The sequence below is a fragment of the Procambarus clarkii genome, chromosome 37, assembly GCF_040958095.1.
Source record: "Procambarus clarkii isolate CNS0578487 chromosome 37, FALCON_Pclarkii_2.0, whole genome shotgun sequence".
NCBI lineage: Eukaryota > Metazoa > Arthropoda > Malacostraca > Decapoda > Cambaridae > Procambarus > Procambarus clarkii.
In genome coordinates, this window is record NC_091186.1 from 22,397,751 (window position 1) to 22,418,166 (window position 20,416).

General features: G+C 45.5%; 1 protein-coding gene across 1 annotated transcript in view; it reads left to right on the forward strand.

Annotated features, from left to right (window-relative positions):
* Positions 1–18,363, forward strand: part of LOC138371960 (tripartite motif-containing protein 3-like) — a 70,965-nt gene extending 52,602 nt beyond the window's left edge. The window contains exon 3 of the mRNA XM_069336998.1: positions 17,544–18,363. Coding sequence (XP_069193099.1) covers positions 17,544–18,257 — 714 coding nt within the window. The 3' untranslated portion in view covers positions 18,258–18,363. The remainder of the gene's footprint in view (positions 1–17,543) is intronic.
* Positions 18,364–20,416: the final 2,053 nt, after the last annotated feature.

Consider the following 20,416-nt stretch of genomic DNA (forward strand, 5'->3'; position numbering starts at 1 on the left):
TGCACAGTTTAGGTTGCTGCAATGCGCTCTTTTGATGGCTGCCCCGTTTCGGTTATAGAGACCCGTACAGTGGTACCTTGGCTTACGAGCGCCTTTGGTTACGAGATTTTTGGGTTACAAGCAGGATTTGCTTTCGAAAATTTGTATCGGGATACGAGGGTTGCCTCAGGATACGAGGGTGTTGACACGCGTACGGGTCAACTAGCACATGGTGGCACGGTGATCACTGATCAGTTTACCAGTGCCTCGTGCCTAGTGACTATCTTACCTCAATTCTTCACCAGGATTTACAATGTTTTGTTGGATATTTGGCCATTTGAACATAAATGTTGTTATTATATATCTTGCAATGGGTCCCAAGAAAGCCGGTGTTAAGGTTCAACCTAAGAAAATAGTTGAGTAGAGGATGTTCCTTCCTCATTAACCCTTTAACTGTGCGGCCTATAAATATGACACCCCCCCCCCCCCCAGTGTGCAAGAAATAAATTCTCGGGAAAAAATTCTTGTTCTGAAAGTGTCAAAATCCCCTCCCTGAATATGGGTATAGCAACAGAATTTCGAAATTGTACTTACTTTGGCTGCTATGGGGTCCGTAAGGTGGCGTGTGACGTTATCATTCCCCATGCGACCGTGCCGTAAGCTCCCGGGGCCGGTGGGGTGCGCAAGTTGCCACGAATATATTTTTGTTCATTTTTTGCGCACAGTTCCAAATACATTTTATTTGTTTTTACGTGCTAATCCTATGTATAATGAACACGTACACTATATTATGGCAGTAAAACATCCGTACTGTCCAAGGACACTGTGTTACGTGCATGACACTTGTGTACACATATGTTGCACATATTTACCATGTATCATGCTAATTTATGTATATATACAATCTATTTACAGACTACACACTGTCACACACTATATACATTTACCATCAACACATTCAGAACACCGCGATTGTGAGCAGCCACACCCAGCCAGCTCTCCCTCACTCCAATATTGTATTCGCCGCCAACATTGCTCCTCCCATCATACAGTTATTCACACCAATGTTTCATGTTCATTTATGTATATTTACAACATATATACACACTATCACACACTATATACATTTACCATCAACACATTCAGAACATCGCGAGTGTGAGCAGCCACACCCAGACAGGCCCTCACTCCAACATCTTACTTGTCAACATTGCTCCTCCAACCATATTGTTATTGTTTTTATTACACTATTTTCACATGCTATATATATACCTATCTACATGTTTTATTTACCAGAACTATGCAAGTAAGCCGGTATTGTGTCCAAAGAGTACAGTGGCCACCATACACTGCATGTGAAATCACACAGCAGACAGCAGACGACGCTACGATTACGACGTCGCCTCCCTCACCAAAATAGCTCCACTCAACATACTCCTGTTGCTGTTATTACACTATATACACACACACACTGTATATACCCCATGTATATGTGTGTTCCCCATAGCGAACCACGAAGCTAGTATGGTGAGCAAAACAAGTGACTGCTACTGTTACAGCCCTCTCGGGACGCAACGGGGTTCTTACTCTGATGTTGTTAGAGGAAGATATATATCCGTTCCCAAGCCAGTAGTGGCTATCAAGGGATGTGATCCGTGACGCAAGGAACTTAAAGGGGGAAGGGAAAGAACGTTAAGAACTTAAGATTATAATTACCATCACCATATAAATAAATAAGATATATAAAAGAGTGCACAGGGGGAGGGGTATAAACACTATACAGGGGGAATAAACTGTAGTCTTCTGCTGAAGACTATGGATCCTCGCTCTCTCTCGGTGCTGAGTCTTCGGTGCTTCTTCGTGGCCTCACAACGAATCCTTCTGAGAAGCTGAGCCTACCCTGGCCACAGGTCAGCCAAAACACAGGTCCACTGGGGGCACCGCCGTGGAGGCCATCAACCACAAATCCAGCCGGTCTGCTGGCAGGTTCCGGACCCGCAATGCTGGTCAGGCCACTCCACGAACGATATAAGGGGAACGCCCTAGACAGGAGCCTCGTGTGACACCACAAGTCACTCTCCCGTCCTCAATACCCCAGTGGACGATCGTCTCCAACAGTCGGTCCCGGGTAAACCTTTTACTGCCACTCCACTGGCAGGCTAACACACCACAGTGTTCTTCCGGGGGGACGACTTCGCAACTGCTGCAGCAAAGCTCAAGGTTTGGAGACGGCTGCCTCGGGTAGACTCACTCAACTCCCATCACAACAGTCCCAGGTCGACTCTTTAAGCAGACACGTCATCAATAACTGGGACACTAAAACACCTCACTTACAGGCTCAGACACAAACGCCCACCTATCCACTCCATAGATGGCGCTGGTGTCTGAGCACCACCTCACCAGAGGTCAGCAGCGGCTGTGTTGTGAGCTGCACAGGACTGGAAACTGGCCCTTGTGGCCGGTATTCGCCGTCCTTACCAGGTGTCGTCGTCCGTTTGGCGGGGGTTTCGGGAGCTGACCCACAGATGGCGCGGTCGTTACTGCTCCGTGCTCGGATGCTGGATCCGGGTTCGTAACAGCTACACAGTGAGGCTACCTCAATTTTCTCCCTTCCTCACTCTCTCACCAAAATTCCTCCTTCCACAATACTACGCACAACGCTAATTATAACCACAATCCTGGTCACTAATTCCTGTAAATGAATAATTGACCACAAGTTTATTTTGAAAAGGAACCTAAGAAGTCGTTTGAAGATTCCTAGATGGATGAAATAATGCTGTGGTGCTGTGGCTAGCTCTGTGAACATTATGAACAGCATTGAATCACTGATATTTGAACATTGTACCCAGTCATTATCACACTCAGGCTCTTCAATAATACTATCATGGCTAAATAATACAGATTATATATATATTTTGACATTATTTGGCGATGCTGTGGTCACACACTGAACAGCAGAGCTGTGCGCTCATGCTGCGAGCGCTAGCCATGGTTGCTCACTCACTATTGTGGCTCTCACACTCGGCAATATGGACCATGATTTATTTTAAAGATGGCGTCTGTTTACAAGAGTCTTGAGGAAGCTGATGTGAACCCCATGTAGCCGCGGGAGTTTTGAATAGAACGTGAAAAATAAAAACACCCAGAGGCGAGTTGCGCACCCGAAGCCTGGGCTTGCAGGCGCGTTGTGCAGTTAAAGGGTTAAGAAAATGTGTAAAGTATGGGAAGAACTGCAAAGTTTTGTTGAAAAAACTCGCCCAGAGAAAGCTGTAGCAGGCTGTTGCATTGATCTTTTAAATGACAATATGATGTCTTACTACAGACAAGTGTTAAAATATAGGGAAAAACAAGTGTCTTTAGACAGATTCTTAGTAAGACAAGCAAGCAGTGAGCTACAAGCAGGTCCAGGTGGTATGCAGGCAAAGCATGCCAGAGAGTGCACACCAGAGAAGTCCTCACTGCCTAATGTTATAATGGAAGGGAACTCCCCTTCCAAACAGTAACACCTCTCCTCCTCCCTCCTCCTCACCATACTCCAACAGCAGTCATCAGCAAGGGTAAGTAATAACTTGAACAGAGTTTTGTAGTGTAGATTTCGATGAATTAGGCATAAAATTTAGTTTGAAGTGAGGTTTTTAGGTAGTCAGGAATGGATTATTTCATTTCCCATTATTTCTTTTTGGGAAATTAGCTTCGGTTTACGAGTTTTCGGGTTACGAGCCATCTCCAGGAATGGATTAAACTCTTAAACCGAGGTACCCCTGTACTAGTCACCTAGGGGGTGGTAGTCACCTCGACTCTGGTTCAGTCCGCGCCCCCTCGTCCTTCCTCTGCTCTGGTTCATTCTGAACCCCCCCCCTTCCTTCTGCCCTGCTTCCAGCTCTGAAGTGTCTAAGGGCTTCGGGGTCGGAGCAGGGTTTAGCTGGTTTTGAGACTTGAGCAGTCTCAGAGGATGCCCCTTCTGGGCTGGCGATGGAGGCATTTGAGTCGGTTCTTCCTGCAGTGGCATCTGTGTTTGACCAGTGGTTCCCATTCCTTCCTGCCTTTCCAGCTGCTCCGGTATTTCTTTTCAGGATGGGGCGTTGGAGGACGACTCGGCCCCGGGTCCTGATGTGGAGGTTCCCTGGGCTTTGGGGACCTATTGGACCCTGCTTGTTTTTTTTTTTTACCCTCGGAGCGGGGATTGTTGTTACTAGGAGTGGGGGTTTTCATCCCCTTCCCCCTCTGCATACGAGTTGGTTTTGTGTAATTACCTAAGTGTAATTACCTAAGTGTAGTTACAGGATGAGAGCTACGCTCGTGGTGTCCCGTCTTCACAGCACTCATTGTCATATAACTCTTTGAAACTACTGACGGTCTTGGCCTCCACCACCTTCTCACCTAACTTGTTCCAAGCGTCTACCACTCTGTTTGCGAAAGTGAATTTTCTTATATTTCTTCGGCATCTGTGTTTAGCTAGTTTATATCTATGACCTCTTGTTCTTAAAGTTCCAGGTCTCAGGAAATCTTCCCTATCGATTTTATCAATTCCTGTTACTATTTTGTATGTAGTGATCATATCACCTCCTTTTCTTCTGTCTTCTAGTTTTGGTATATTTAATGCCTCTAACCTCTCCTTGTAGCTTTTGCCCTTCAGTTCTGGGAGCCACTTAGTAACATGTCTTTGCACCTTTTCCAGTTTGTTAATGTGCTTCTTAAGATATGGGCACCACACAAGCGCTGCATATTCTAGCTTTGGCCTAACAAAAGTCGTGAACAATTTCTTTAGTATATCGCCATCCATGTATTTAAAAGCAATTCTGAAGATAGAAAGTGTGGCATAGGCTCCTCGCACAATATTCTTTATGTGGTCCTCAGGTGATAGTTTTCTATCTAGAACCACCCCTAGATCTCTTTCTTTATCAGAATTCTTTAAAGATTTCTCACATAATATATAGGTTCTGTGGGGTCTATGTTCTCCTATTCCACATTCCATAACATGGCATTTATTAACATTAGATTCCATTTGCCAAGTGGTGCTCCAGATATTTATTTTGTCCAGGTCATCTTGAAGGGCATGACAATCATCTAAGTTTCTTATCCTTCCTATTATCTTAGCATCATCAGCAAACATGTTCATATAATTCTGTATACCAACTGGTAAATCATTTATGTAGACAATAAACATCACTGGTGCAAGAACTGAACCCTGTGGTACTCCACTTGTGACATTTCTCCAGTCCGATACATTGCCTCTGATCACTGCCCTCATTTTTCTATCAGTCAGAAAATTTTTCATCCATGTTAGAAGCTTACCTGTCACTCCTCCAATATTTTCCAGTTTCCAGAACAACCTCTTATGTGGAACTCTGTCAAAAGCCTTTTTTAGGTCCAGATAGATGCAGTCAACCCAACCATCTCTTTCCTGTAATATCTCTGTTGCTCGATCATAGAAACTGAGTAAAATCGATACACAGGATCTTCCAGATCGAAAGCCATACTGTCTGTCTGTTATTATATCATTTCTCTCCAGGTGTTCTACCCATTTAATTTTAATTATTTTTTCCAATATTTTGACTATTACACTTGTCAATTATACTGGTCTATAATTAAGGGCGTCTTCCCTGCTTCCACTTTTGTAGATTGGAACTATGTTAGCCTTTTTCCACACATCAGCTACAACTCCCGTAAACAAGGATGCCTGAAAAATCAGTTGAAGAGGAATGCTGAGCTCAGGTGCACACTCTCTCAGAACCCATGGTGAAACTCCATCTGGACCAACTGCTTTGTTCTTTTTTAGCTCCTTGAGCATTTTTTACACTTCGTCTCTAGACATCTCTATGTGCTCTATGTTGTTCTCTGGAATTCTTATTGTATCTGGTTCCCTGAAGATTTCATTTTGTACAAACACACTTTGGAACTTTTCGTTTAATGTTTCACACATTTCCTTTTCATTTTCCGTGAATCTATTTCCCGTTTTCAACCTCTGAATATTATCCTTTACCTGCAATTTGTTGTTTATGAATTTATAGAATTGACCTGGTTCTGTTTTACATTTGTCTGCAATCCCTTTTTTAAAATTTCTTTCTGCCTCTCTAATCACTGCCGTGTAGTTGTTTCTAGCATCTTTGTATCACTGGTATTTTTGGGGGGTTTGGCCTCTTCCTATATTGATTCCATTTTTGTGTCTTTTGGTCTCTGGCCCTCTCGCAATTTCTGTTGAACCAATCCTGTTTCCTAGTTCTGCATCTCTGTTTTGGTATAAAAAATTTTTGTGCCTTTATCATATATTTCACAAAACTTGACATACATCTCATTCACTTCCTTGCCTAGCAACAAGTCTGTCCAATTACACTCACTAAAATTTTTTCTAAGGTTGCCATTATGTCCTCTCCTAAAGTCAGGTTTTTCAGTTTCATCAACTATCATATTTTCTTCCAGATTATAACGCATTGCATACTTTATTCCCAAAAAGACATGGTCACTTTTACCCAAGGGAGGGAGGTACTGAATGTCAAATATTTCTTCCTCCTTCCTGGTAAATATCAAATCTAGCATGGAGGGAACGTCCCCTTCCCTCATCCTCGTAGCTTGTTTAACATGTTGATACAAGAATGTTTCCAGGATGAGGTCTACAAATTTACAGATCCAAAAATCTTCTGTTTTAGCTTCATATGCTTCCCAATCTATGGGAAGCATATGAATCTGTCAATTCCTCTTCGGGTTTGGTGTCCCTTCGGGTCCATTGGTCCCATCCTTCCAGAGGTTATCGGCTTCCCGCATCCCGCCTCATGAGGTGCAGGAGGCCATTGCAGCTTACCTCCTCCAGGACCCGGATTCTGCCTCCATCATGAATCCGTCTTCATTCAGGTTTGGGTCTTCATCTCTTTACCGGGTTTGTTATGAGGTTCTGGAGTCGTCCTGGCTAGCGAACTGCCCCTTCTTTTTGTTGGAGGCTTGCCATACTTTCTGTCATTCCCGTACGCTTGAATGGCGCGAGGCACTAACGGTGGTCCAGGTTTACCTCGGGGGGCGAGTTTGAGCACCTCAATGCATGCTTTTTCACCCCTGCCCTTCCTCGGATTATTGGTGTAGTGCAGCTTCACATGCAGGTTCCCTCCCTTTCAGCTGCACTGGTTGCTGAGGACTTGCACGCTCGTGGCCTGTTGTCTACGGTCTTGCAGTTCTTTTTCCTCCTGGAGCTATCCTCGGATTGGCTTGAGGATGAGGAAGTGCTTGGGGCTGTTCCTCGGTCTTGTGCCTGGATCTCGGCGACGCATTTTTTAATGCTGTTTGCGACAATCCTGCAGAATGCGGTGTGTCTGTTTTTCGCTTCGTGTCTCATGTGTCAGCAGGTGGTTCTCGCTTCCTCCTTCGAATCTGCTTGGGCCTTGGCTCTTAGGTTTTCTTCACCTTTTTGTCCTTTGCTGTTTGCAGAGTCTGTGGTTGGGCAGTACCATATAAACCCGCTAATCTGGACTATATGGGAAGGACCCCCAGCTGGATTAGTGCGTTTTCTGGATTAACATACTTTTTCACCACGGAAGTCAAAAAGTGACCATTTCCAAAAATGTTTGTAAAAACAGCCACTTGGTTTGCAAACTAAAGTTATCCAAAGGCAGGTAGAGAGGGAGGGAGGGAAAAAGCAGGCATGGGGAGGGAGGGAGGGAGGGAGAAAGGGGGTGGGGGAGGTAAAGGCAGGCAGGGAGGGAGAGACTTGGAGGTAGGCAGGGAGGGAGGGAGGCAGACAGGCAGGCAGGTGGTAGGGAGGCAGGAAGGGAGGTAGGGAGGCAGGCAGGCATGGAGGGAGGAAGCAGGCAGGGAGGCAGGCAGGCAGGCAGGCAGGGAGGGAGGGAGGTAGCCAGGGAGGGAGGGAGGGAGGTAGGTAGGCAGGGAGGGAGGGAGGTAGGTAGGTAGGCAGGGAGGGAGGGAGGGAGGGAGGGAGGGAGGGAGGGAGGGAGGGAGGGAGGGAGGTAGGTAGGCAGGGAGGGAGGGAGGGAGGTAGGCAGGGAGGGAGGGAGAGACTGGGAGGTAGGCAGGCAGGCAGAGAGGGAGGAAGGGAGGCAGGCAGAGAGGGAGGAAGGCAAGCAGGGAGGCAGGCAAGCAGGCAGGGAGGGAGGCGGGCAGGCAGGCAGGCAGGCTGGCTACGTGACCAGTGGAGCAAAGAGAGTGTATGGGAGTGTATGGGGGGGGAGAGGGTGAGGAAGTGAGTGTGGGAGGAAGAGCAGCAGTGAGGGGTGACTCCCTCCCTCCCCTTCATGACTCCTGCCCTCCCTTCATGACTCCCTCTCTTCCTGGTGGTGGTGTACAAAAAGTGTTAGGACGGGCTTATCTCTCAGTGGTAAAGGTTCACATTTTATATTCGGCGGCAAGTAGACCATAGGTTTTGGAGAGATTTTTAGGTATCAAACTCTCTATCATTATACGCTGATCTGGCCTAATATCCACCAGTCTGGCTTCTATAAACAGTTTGGCTGGATAGGGAGATAACTTTATCTGGCCACGATTTTTGCCGGATTAGGGCGTTTTCCGAATTGGCGGATCCTGTATTAGTGAGTTTCTACAGTGCCTGCAGGCAGCTTCTTCTAGTTACTGTCCGATGTTGGAGTTGTTGGTTCTCCGGGAGGCCCGAGGGGGGGGGGGGGGAGGATTCTTCCCAGAGAGGTTGTGCCAAGGCTCTGGGTTCCTCTCATCATGTTAGGCCGGTGGTGCCAGTTTTCGAGCTGGCGCCACCTTCGGACCTGTCTTCATCTTATCGGTGTGGTGATCGCTCTGCACGTAAGTTGGGTTCTCGCAAGAGATGTCGGCCCTTTTGCGGTTTGCCCCATTGACGGGGCAATGGGGGGGTTGGCCCCTTCTCCTGCAGGGAGTTCAGGGCTGGTGGGGCAGGCCTCCTTTCCTGCATTCTGTTGAGTCATCTTGGAGTGGCTGCGCTTGGGCATGGTCGAAACGATGACATCCATCGGATGGGTTTCCCGTCTGTTCCCAGTCCCATGTGTGGACCTGTGGTTCATTCTGCACTTGTCACGACTGAACCCCTAGGTTTCTTGCCCCTCCTTTCGGATGACTAGTCTGTCCCAGGTCCAGCTGCTTTTGGAGCTGGGCGCTTGCATGGTGCCCCTGGACCTCCGGGTCGCGTATTGGCACATTCCAATTCATCCGAGGTTCAGGGACTGGCTCGATTTTCTTGTGGGGTATCTCAGTTACCGCTTTTGTTGCCTCCCATTCGGGTTGGATCTGGCTCTTCTCGTGTTTACATGCCTTACCTGGGTCATGGTGGCCCGTCTGCGTATGTTAGGGGTTTGGGTGCTTGCCTACCTCGACAATTGGCTGGTGTAGGCTCCCAGCCAGTCTGCGTGTCTGCTTGCAAGGGATTTGGTGCTTTCCCAGCTCGCCGGGTTTGGATTCCTAGTGAACTGGAGGAAGTCCCATCTGGTTCCCTCTCATGTTCGGACTTGGTTGGGTCTTGTGTTGGACTCTCAGACCGCTTCCTTGTCTCTCCCTCCGGAGTCTCTGCTTCAGCTTCAGTCCTGAATCAACTGTTTCTGTGGTGCTCTCAGGTCACTTGACGGTTTGTGCGGGAGTCTGAACTTTGCTGTGTTGGTCTACCTGCCGGGTCGAGTTTGGCTATGTTGTCTGTTCTGGCTCCTTCAGGGACGTCCCTTCCACCTCTCTCGTGAACGCTGGGTTTTGCCTTCAGGGGGGCCTTGTGTCGGTTGTTGCGTCGTTGGCTTCCTCTTCGTGTTTTCAGGGTTCAGTGCCTCGATGCCTACCCGAACCCTCGCTCAATGTTTTTACGGACGCGTCGTCTCTTGGGTGGGGCTTTGTGACTAGTGCTCGCCTGGCAAGTACTTGCCAGGACACTGTTCCTGGCCCTAGCTGGGCGGTGTCGCATTTGGTCGGCGATTGCGGCTTGTTGCTTCGTTTTTGGGTTGGTATGCGAGTGGCGACTGCCTCCCGGGTTAGTCCCTCGAGGTATTAGAACATTGTTACAACTTGCTATATTGGTTGTTATCACTGGTTAGGTGGTGTTAAAGCATGTTCGAACGTTGTACCAACGTCGTAGTTTCGTTGTGTGTGTTTGGCGGGTGGTTCCCTATGGTAAACACAAATGTAGATACTTACATATAATGTACTAGTATTTTCTGTTGCCCAGTCAAAAACTTTATTAATATCTGCTTGAAGTTTTTCAATGTCTTCAGCAGAGGTAATTTTCCTACTGATTTTTGTGTCATCTGCAAAGGATGATACAAAGCTGTGACTTGTATTTTTGTCTATATCTGATATGAGAATAAGGAAAAACAGTGGGGCACAGACTGTACCTTGAGGTACAGAGCTTTTAACTGTGCTTTGACTGGATTTTTTATGGTTGACTGTTGCTCTTTGTGTCCTGTTCAACCAAAAACTGAGTATCTAGTGTCCTACCTTACCGGTTATTCCCATTGAACTCATATTGTGTGCAATTACTCCATGGTCACATATATTGAATGCCCGTGCGAAGTCCATGTATACCACATCCACATTCTGTTTTTCTTCTAAAGCCTCGGTGACTTTGTCATAGTGATCAAGTAGCTGTGAGATGCACGATTTTCTCGCTTGAAATCCATGTTGGCCTGGGTTGTGAAGGTCATTGGTCTCCATAAAACTGGTGACCTGACTCCTAGTCACACCCTCAAATACTTTTATTATGTGGGACGTTAGTGCAACTGGTCTATAATTCTTTCCCAATGCTTTGCTCCCTCTCTTGTGTTGAGGGGCAATGTCTGCTACTTTAAGTGCATCTGGTATCTCCCCCATGTCCAAGCTCATCCTCTACACTATACTGAGTGCCTGTGCTACTGGCACCTTGCATTTCTTCATGAATATTGAATTACGTGAATCTGGACCTGGGGCTGAGTGCATGGGCATGTTTTCAATTTCTCTTTCAAAATCTAGTATGCTCGTGTTGATATCAGTTATATTTACTGGGCTTTGGATATCACGCATAAAGAAATTCTCTGGATCTTCCACTTTCATGTTATTTATTGGAGAGCTAAACATGTCCTCATACTGCTTTTTAGGATTTTACTAATTTCTTTGTCATCGTCTGTGTATGAACCTTCACTCGTACGAATGGGTCCAATACATGCAGTGGTTTTTGCTTTTGGTTTCGCATATGTGAAGAAGTATTTTGGATTTTTCTTTATTTCCTGAATTGCTTGCTGTTCTAACTGCCTTTCTTCAGTCTGATGAGTATTTTAATTTCCGCTCAATTTCTTCAATCTCCCTATTTAAATTATTCTTTCTTTGTAAGGAAAGTTGTGTCTGCTTATGCATTTCCGTTATTTTTTTCCTTCTTTTATAGTGTCATCTGCATTCTCTTTCTACGCTGGACCTCTTTCTGGCTTTTCTCAAGGAACATGTTTCAGCCAGACTTGATATGCTTTCGAAGTCAGTTTTTCTATTCTTTCTGTAGGACTTGTATTACTTACAACAGTTTCCCATGGAATGTTTGTAAGTTCCCTGTTTATTATCTCCCAGTCTACCGTTTTATTATTATAATTTAATTTACTGAATAACCCATCTCTCGCTTGATCATTGTTTTAGGTCTATTCTGGGTATTGATGGTATTTTACACTTCAATGAGCTTGTGATCTGAGTATGTGGTATCTGATATCGTAATGTCCTTGATTATGTCTTCATTGTTTGTAAAGACCCAATCTAGAATATTTTCATTTCTCGTTGGCTCTGATATCTGCTGATTGAGTGAAAATTAATCACAGAATCTAAGCAGTTCTCAAATCTGTGGTTGGTTATGTCCTGATAGATTTCCTGGTATAATAATATTGTTTGCTATTCTCTATCTTAGATTTGGCAAGTTGAAGTCACCTAGGAAGATAATATGAGGTATCGGGTTCGCCAAATTATGAAGGCTATTCTCTATTTTGTTTATCTGTTCTGCGAATTCCTCAGCCGTTGTGTCTCGCAGTTTGTATATTAGAATAAAAACTAAGGTTATTTTCTCTATTATTACTCCCAGTACCTCTACCACCTCATTTGTAGAGTCAAGGAGTTCTGATCATACAAGGTCTTCCCTAATATAACAGACCCAGTCCTTCATGTGACCTAAATTACCCTATCACACCTTTATAGATTATATCCTGGAATCCAGATCTCACTGTCGAAGAATTCCCCTGCATGGGTTTCTGTGAAAGCTCCAAATACTGCATTTGACTCAGTGAGGAAGCCATTTATGAATTGTACTTTTTTTTTTTTTCTTGATTTTAGTCCTTGCATGTTGGCAAAGATAAATGAGTTTACTCAATTTGGGATAGTTTGACTGGGAGACTTTTTTGGCAGGTACATTATGGGAGGACATGTTTAGTTCGTTTGGCCCAGTGCTGATTGTTGTAGGGCAGTTGCCTGTTGTAGTTGTTGTTCCTTTTTGGTGTACTCACCTAGTTGTGCTTGTGGGGGTTGAGCTTTGGCTCTTTGGTCCCGCCCCTCAACCGTCAATCAACTGATGTACAGATTCCTGAGCCTACTGGGCTCTAGCATATCTACATTTGAAACTGTGTATTGAGTCAGCCTCCACCACATCACTTTATATAGTGCATTCCATTTACTAACTACTCTGACACTGAAAAAGTTCTTTCTAATGTCTCTATGGCTCATTTAGGTACTCAGCTTCCACCTGTGTCCCTTTGTGCGTGTACCACCTGTGTTAAATAATCCATCCTTGTCTACCCTGTCAAATTGTAATTTGTATCTGTAATGTATCTGTATTTGTATCGGGTGTGTAATTGTATATGTGATTCTGGTATGCAAGTGGGTCTGGCATCCAGTTCCATACATTCTCTATGTTCCCCCTTTTGAAATCTCTTTTGGCTTGGTATAAAAAATTAATTGAGTTTCCTCAAAATTCATTATCTTGTTTGCCACTCTTTATGTAACGTTCCGTGCCTTTCACGTGAAAGTATTGGCAGCTGAGGTCATAGCATTTTCTGTCCTCGAGTGAGGTTTGGCACATGTCAGGATAAAAAACCTACATGTTGATCCAAATTGACATTGTCCTTTTTCTAAGTACATTTAAACATTTTTTGGGATGGTGGTAACTGCATTCTAATCCTTTCTTATTACGAGCATATCTATGTCTGCATATGCCTTTACATAAAATTTATATATCTGTCCTTCTGGTCTGACTCGCTCTATCTGGGACTGTTGTAGTGCTTGTACCTATCGTGCTGTCTATTACACTTTCTAGTCTACTGTCGTCTGCATCCGGGCATACTGAATCAGAGTTTAGAACTTCCAGAGTTTCTGCTTCAGTTTCTTCTCTGACTATAGTCTCTGCCCCTGGTCTATTAGAATTATTGTTGTTCATTTCAAACTCTCTCTGGATGGCTGGTATGCTTTCAATAAATTATGTTTTCCGGTCATGCGTCATGTTATCTAGAAGGTTTTTTAGGATATTCCAAGAGGGCAGGTAAAATTTACACACCCAGAGCAAATGGCCAGCTCTCAGTCCCATGGTGTTACTCCTGTACAAGCTGAATGTAATCTATTCTTACATATATATAACATTCAATTTCCATTGCCTTTGATTTTAAGGTTTATTAGTGGCAGCAAATTAATTTGTTTACTGCCATTTTGTCCTGTTTTGCTGTGCACTTGGAATGGGGTTGCCAGTGTTCTATATTTGCACGAATGCCAACCTCTTGTATTAATCTAATCTTGAAAGTGTGTATTACAACATTCAATATGCAAGACCAGTTTGTCCGTTCCCTTTATCTCAAACCCTACCCAGCTGCATGTTCCAGGGTATACTGTAAATGGCAACCTGGAGTTTAGTGAGTGGCTCCACTCCCTGGCTGTTCTGTGGGTCACCATCACCACCAGTGTGGAGGTGCCAGTTTTCTATTTGGTGTCCTTAGTATTTCAGTATTTAGTAAACTGTCCTCAGTATTTTACTATTTCTAATATTACAGTATATGTATATTTAAATTTATATGCTTAACCCTTATGTACAGGTACTTATCGTATGTAGAGGAGTACAAGTCACTGTTGTTGACCGTAACCTTCCCTTCAGGTCTCTGGGTTGATGTGTCCTGTTGCCACTTCTTTGTTCTTAAACCATTAATGACTGGTTGGCTGTATCCATTATCATAAGGAATTTTATGCTTACTTTCTGGCATCCTCTGTTGACTTACTCTATTATTTATTTCTAAATTCCCATTCCCATATTTCAATATAAATTCACAGTATATTCTCACTGAGGACGGCTCTAGCCCTGGTCACCTCGTGGCTAGTGTATACAGTATATTCTCACTGAGGACGGCTCTAGCCCTGGTCACCTCGTAGCTAGTGTATACAGTATATTCTCACTGAGGATGGCTCTAGCCCTGGTCACCTCGTGGCTAGTGTATACAGTATATTCTCACTGAGGACGGCTCTAGCCCTGGTCACCTCGTGGCTAGTGTGTACAGTATATTCTCACTGAGGATGGCTCTAGCCCTGGTCACCTTGTGGCTAGTGTATACAGTATATTCTCACTGAGGACGGCTCTAGCCCTGGTCACCTCGTGGCTAGTGTGTACACATTCAAGGGTGTTGCCTTATTTTAGCACTCTTATACATCTCCACTTTTTCACATGGCAATATTCCTACATTTCAACTTTTATGTGTCGTGTTACACTTCACTGTAACTTCACTGAATCACTGTTTTAGAATAGCTAATACAGTGGAACCTCAGTATTCGGATTTAATTGGTTCCTGAAGGAGAGACAAATGCCAAAAAGTGTGATTGCCGAACAATTATTTCTCATAATGAATTATGTAAATTGGATTAATCAGTTCCAGACCACAAAAATAAATATAATTATAAATAATTAAATGAAATAAATGCTAACACACTTTACCTACACTTAGACATATGTTGATGGCATATGTGGAAGGTAGTGAGGCAGAGGAAGAGAGATGTTCTTTGGCAGGGGAGTTCCATACCATTATAACTTCTGGTAGTTGTGCTTCTGGGATTCTTTCTCTTTTCTGTCTTTTTCTGTTTCCCTCATTACACTCACTGGATGCTTTTCTTACAAGAAACTTGTCCAAGGATGATTAATTTTGTCAGCACTTTAACCTCTCAACTGCTCAACATGCCTGCAGGCCCTCAATGGGGGGGGGGGGGCTTGCAATGCGCCTCCGGGGATCTTATATTTTTAGCGTATGATTCAAAGCTCTCATGGCTACATGAGGTTCACATCAGCTTCCTCAGGGATCTTGTAAACAGACGCCATCTTTAAAAAAAATCGTGGGCAACATTCCCTGGTGTGAGAGCCTCAGTACTGTACTGAGTGAGCAACCAAGGCTGGCACACGCAGCATGAGCTCACAGCACTGCTGTTCAGCTTCTGACCACAGCATTGCCTAATAATGTCAAAATATATATATAACTTGTATTACTGTATTTAGCCATGATAGTATCACAGAAGAGCCTAAGTGTGATAATGACTGTGTACATTGTTCAAATATCAGTGAATCAATGCTGCTCACGATGTTCACAGCGCTAGCCACATCACAGCATTATTTCGTCCATCTAGGAATCTTCAAATGACTTCTTATGTTACTTTACAAAATAAAGCTGTGGTCAATTATTCATTTACAGGATTTAGTGGCCAGGATTGTGATAATAGCTGGATTTTGGTGATAATTAGCGTTGTGCGTAGTATTGTGAGAGGAGGAAGTTTGGTGAGGGAGGGAGGGAGAGATTCCATATAGCGTCACTGTGTGTGGCAGCCACTCTTGTTTTGCTCACCATACTAGCTTAGTGGTTCGCTATGGTGAACACATATGTACATGGGTATATACAATGTGTGTATGTAGTGTAATAACAGCAACAGGAGTTTGTTGGGAGGAGCTATTTTGGTGAGGGAGGTGACGTCGTAATCGTAGCGTCATCTGCTGGCTGCTGTGTGATTTCTCATGCAGTGTATGGCGGCTACTGTGCTGTTTGGACACAATACCGGCTTACTTGCATAGTTCTGGTGAATAAAACATGTAGATACGTATACATAACATGTGTAAATAGTGTAATAAAAACATTAACAGTATGGTGGGAGGAGTGATGGCGAGTACGATGTTGGAGATGTGAGGCTGGGAGTGGCAGCTCACACTTGAGGAGTTCTGAGTGTTTATGGTGTGTGTATATAGTGTGTGATAGTGTATAGTGTGTAAATAGAATGTATATATACATAAATTAGCATGATACATTGGAAATATGTGCAGGATATGTGTACACGTGTCATGCACGTAACACAGTGTCTTCGGACAATACGGATGTTCTACTGCCATAATATAGTCTACGTGTTCATCATACATAGGATTGTCACAAAAAAAAAAACAAATAAAATGTATTTGGAACTGTGCGCAAAAAATGAACAAAAATATATTCGGGGCAACTCACGCATCTTGAGCCGGCGCCCTACTGGCCTCGGGAGAGTACGCCACGGGCGACCGGGGATTAATGACGTCATCTTGAGGTTATCTTGAGATGATTTCGGGGCTTTTTAGTGTCCCCGCGGCCCGGTCCTCGACCAGGCCTCCACCCCCAGGAAGCAGCCCGTGACAGCTGACTAACACCCAGGTACCTATTTTTACTGCTAGGTAACAGGGGCATAGGATGAAAGAAACTGCCCATTGTTTCTCGCTGGCACCTGGGATCAAACCCAGGACCACAGGATCAAAAGTCCAGTGTGCTGTCCGCTCGGCCGACCGGCTCCCTTTGGTTGATAACCGGTTCCCATGACCAGCTCCCATGACCAACCACGAGCTTACGGACCCCATAGCAGCCAAAGTACAATTTCGACTTTTTGTTAACATGTTAACATATCCATACTCAGGGAAGGGTTTTTGACACTATAAAAAAAATCCAGAGAATATATTTCCTGCGCACTGGGGGGGGGGGGGGGGTGCCGTATTTGGAAGCTGAGCAGCCCAGTGGTTAAAATGTTTCTAAAGTGAGACATGGCAATGTCTTTCAACAGGTTTATAACACTGTTTGTCAGGGTGATAATTTTCAAGAAAATGTTTTCCATTTTGCGCACCTTCCTTTGATTAGAGAAATATATTTAGGAATACCAAACTCTGTATCGAGAGCAGACACACGGGCACGACTTTCATATTCAGCTATGAGTTCTTTCTTCATCTGTGTCTTGATTCAAACCATTTGTTTTTTTTTGTTTGCTTGACCCTTATCACTAACCCTCATAGGTGACATGGCGACTTATTTACACTAAGAATATCAAACATATCCAAAATATCCAAGAGAAAAGTGTAGTGGGTTGTGTAGTGAACAACAGCTATGGTGAAACTGAAGCATCAGGGATGCATGTTTACTTCTGAATGCCGTGCAAACGAATGAATACCAAACATGAACACAGTGTCTGAATACTGTAAAGTGTGAATTGTAAGCAGTGCAAATATCGAGGTTCCTCTCTACAAGGAAATTATGTAAATATTATATAATTTGTATTGATAAATACAGTACAGTACTGTAATATTACTTTTTGTTGCAAATACATCTAGCTTAACCAAATATTCTTTTCCACAGGATAACAAGCCAGAGGAATGTTCAGTGTGTTTTAACGATTATGACGACAATCAGCTACGGCCTCGCACACTGCCGTGCGGCCACACATTCTGCTCCCAGTGTATTGACAATGCTATCGAGAATGGTCAGGTGACCTGCCCCAGCTGCCGGGCCCAGCACGCTGCCACAGCCCCTACTCAGTTCCCAATCAGTTATGGTATGGAGGCCCTTATCAGAAAACTAAAAGGTATCGAGGTTGTGCCAGGGGAAACAGTACCAGCAAAACCCATTAAAACTCCTGCGAGAGGAATCAGCAAGAAGTTACGTTCCCTGGTGCAGGAGCAGAGGAGCATCATCAGCAGCCTCATTACTAGCTGTGAAGAGGTACTGTCCCAGCTGGGGGAGTACCGGGGGCAGCTGGGGGACTGGAAGACTCACCACCTCCAGCTCCAGGACAGACTCTATGCTCTGGTAGAGCAGAACAAGTCGGCAATGAAGCTCTTGGAACTGGAGGATACCAGTGTGGTAGATATGACAACACAAGGAGAGGAAGGGAAGACTCAGCTGCAGGCCATGTTGGGGAGCCTTGACACAGTCAACACCCCACAGGAAGTTGGCACAACCATAGACACAGCTGATGAGTGCAGCATGAAGATAGAAGATTGGCTCCAGAAGTGCCAGACACTCTTCCCAGATGCCAAGACTGTCCACACCTCAGTGAAGGTACACTGCTGAAGGTCACATTGTTCTCACCCAACTGAGTGTAGTATTGCCTCTATATAAACACTTTTGACATGGAGACACATCAAGATGAGAGTTGACTTTATATATAGGAAACTTTCTGGGGAGAGCCCCTTCTGCTCCATGAAGCTATCCGGACTGATATGAATGTATTAGACCCCTGACATCAGTCAAGCGAATGGAGTTCTAGGCCTAACTGGGACCACGAGCCAGAACCTGGCCTCCCCTCAGAAAGGCACGACGAGCAATGGCCTATAGAAACCCCATGTGGTTGGAAGCATTCTATGTCCGCCATCGTCCGGGTAATGCACCCAGAAAAGTAGGCATCCCAAAACAAACCTCTATTCTGGTTAAAAGATTGCTACTGGAAGCCGAACTATTGGACAGAACTCCCCAAATGAAAAATGAGCAAACGAGCATGACGTCACAACCGTCATAGTGCCGTCGTCTGCGCAGCTTCCCCCCTCCCCGGGAGAGGGTAGGAGAGCCCCAGACCCCTGTGCCGGCTATCCACACACCAGTTCTGTGGTTGATGTGCTTCCTGGACGGTTGTGCGACTCTGGCTCTGAATTTTCCAGTACTGTGCCTTGTGGTGTGGTCCTGTCCTGTGGTGGTGTGCGAGCCAGGAGTACTTTTACCAGTACTCGGTCTGCTTGTGCCTAGGGTTACCTTCCCTAGGCAGGTAACCCTAGAGTACTGCCCATGGCGCTTGGGGCTACCTTCCACAAATCACTTTTGGGGTCTACCTCTGCTGTGGGCTTTTGCTGCTCGGTGATTACCCTCCATTGGAGTCAGCTGGGGTGCTTCATGCACCCCTCTTTGCTTCTGGGAAGGAGGTAGTTTTCGTCACTGGTTGGGATGCAAGGTACTGTGCAGCTAGTTGTCATCTACTCATAGTGGCCGGCTCTGTTCCGCCTGGGCACGTTGTACTCCTGCGAGATTTTTTGTTTTCCTGCCTGGTGGGGTGTCTGCCCCTTGGTTTTGGTCCTCGCCCCAATTATATCTTGGTGGTCCTCTACTAGGTACCCGTGAGTGTACATGTCCCGGGAGTTCAGCAATTTGCAGTTTGTTTTGGTAATTTTTGGCGCTGGTTAGCAGTACCTAGTCTAGGCTTCCCCTAGTGAGAATACGCGACAAAGGGCCCTGGAAAACCCCATGTGGCTCAGTGGTCTGATGGAGGCGTCCCTCGAGTCCCATCTTGCTTCGTACGTGTTTAAAGGTTGCTCTGTCTCCTTATCTCAGGGTGACACTCACTGTTTGTGCCTCCGTCATGCTGCCTGTTGGGTCGGTGACACCTTCACCCTGGAGTTCTGCGAGTTTTGTTCCTTGTTTGTACTCCAATACATCCAGTCCACTGATAATGATCTTCGGGTGCAGGCAGCTACGGCATTGCATGCGCGTTTTAGGTTGCTGCAATGACCTAGGTTGGATGCTCACCCGGAAGCCCTGAGACTGCCCCATGTTTGGTTATAGGGACCCAGATTTGGGGGTGTTAGTCGTTTCGACTTTGGTTTCGTCAGTGCCCTCTTTTCCTTCCCCTGCTGTTGTTCGTTTTGTTTCTCCTCCCTCCCCCTTGCTTCTGGCTCTGATGCGTCTGAGAGTTTCAGAGTCGGGGTAGGGTTTAGTTGGTGTTGAGACTCGGGCAGTTTCAGGGGATGCCCCTTCCTGTGCGACGATGGAGGCATTCAAGCCTGTTCCTTCAGCTGGTGCTTCTGGATTTGACCAGTGGGCCCTCTTTGTTCCAGCTTTTCCGGCAACTTCTGCCTTTTCTTTTGAGGCAGGGGGCTTGGAGGACGGCTCAGCCCCAGGTCCCGATGTGGAGGCTCCCGGGGCAGGTGGAGGGGTTGACTTGGGAGGCTTGGGCCCATTTCACCCCGCTTGGTTTTTGGTACTCTCTGAGCTGGTCTTGTTACAGGGGGTAGGGTTTTCTTATCTTCCCTCCCTGTACGAGTTTGATATGGCATCGACCCCTCCCTGGATTCGGTTCTGTGTTTCCTTGTGTGCTTCAGTCCAGTCCTTCTGGAGGTTTTTGGCCTCTCGCATCCCGCCTCATGAAGTGCAGGAGGCTCTTACGGTGGTTCAGGTTTACCTGGGGGACAACTTTGAGCACCTCAGTGCGTGCTTGTTCGCCCCTGCCCTTCCTCGGGATGTCG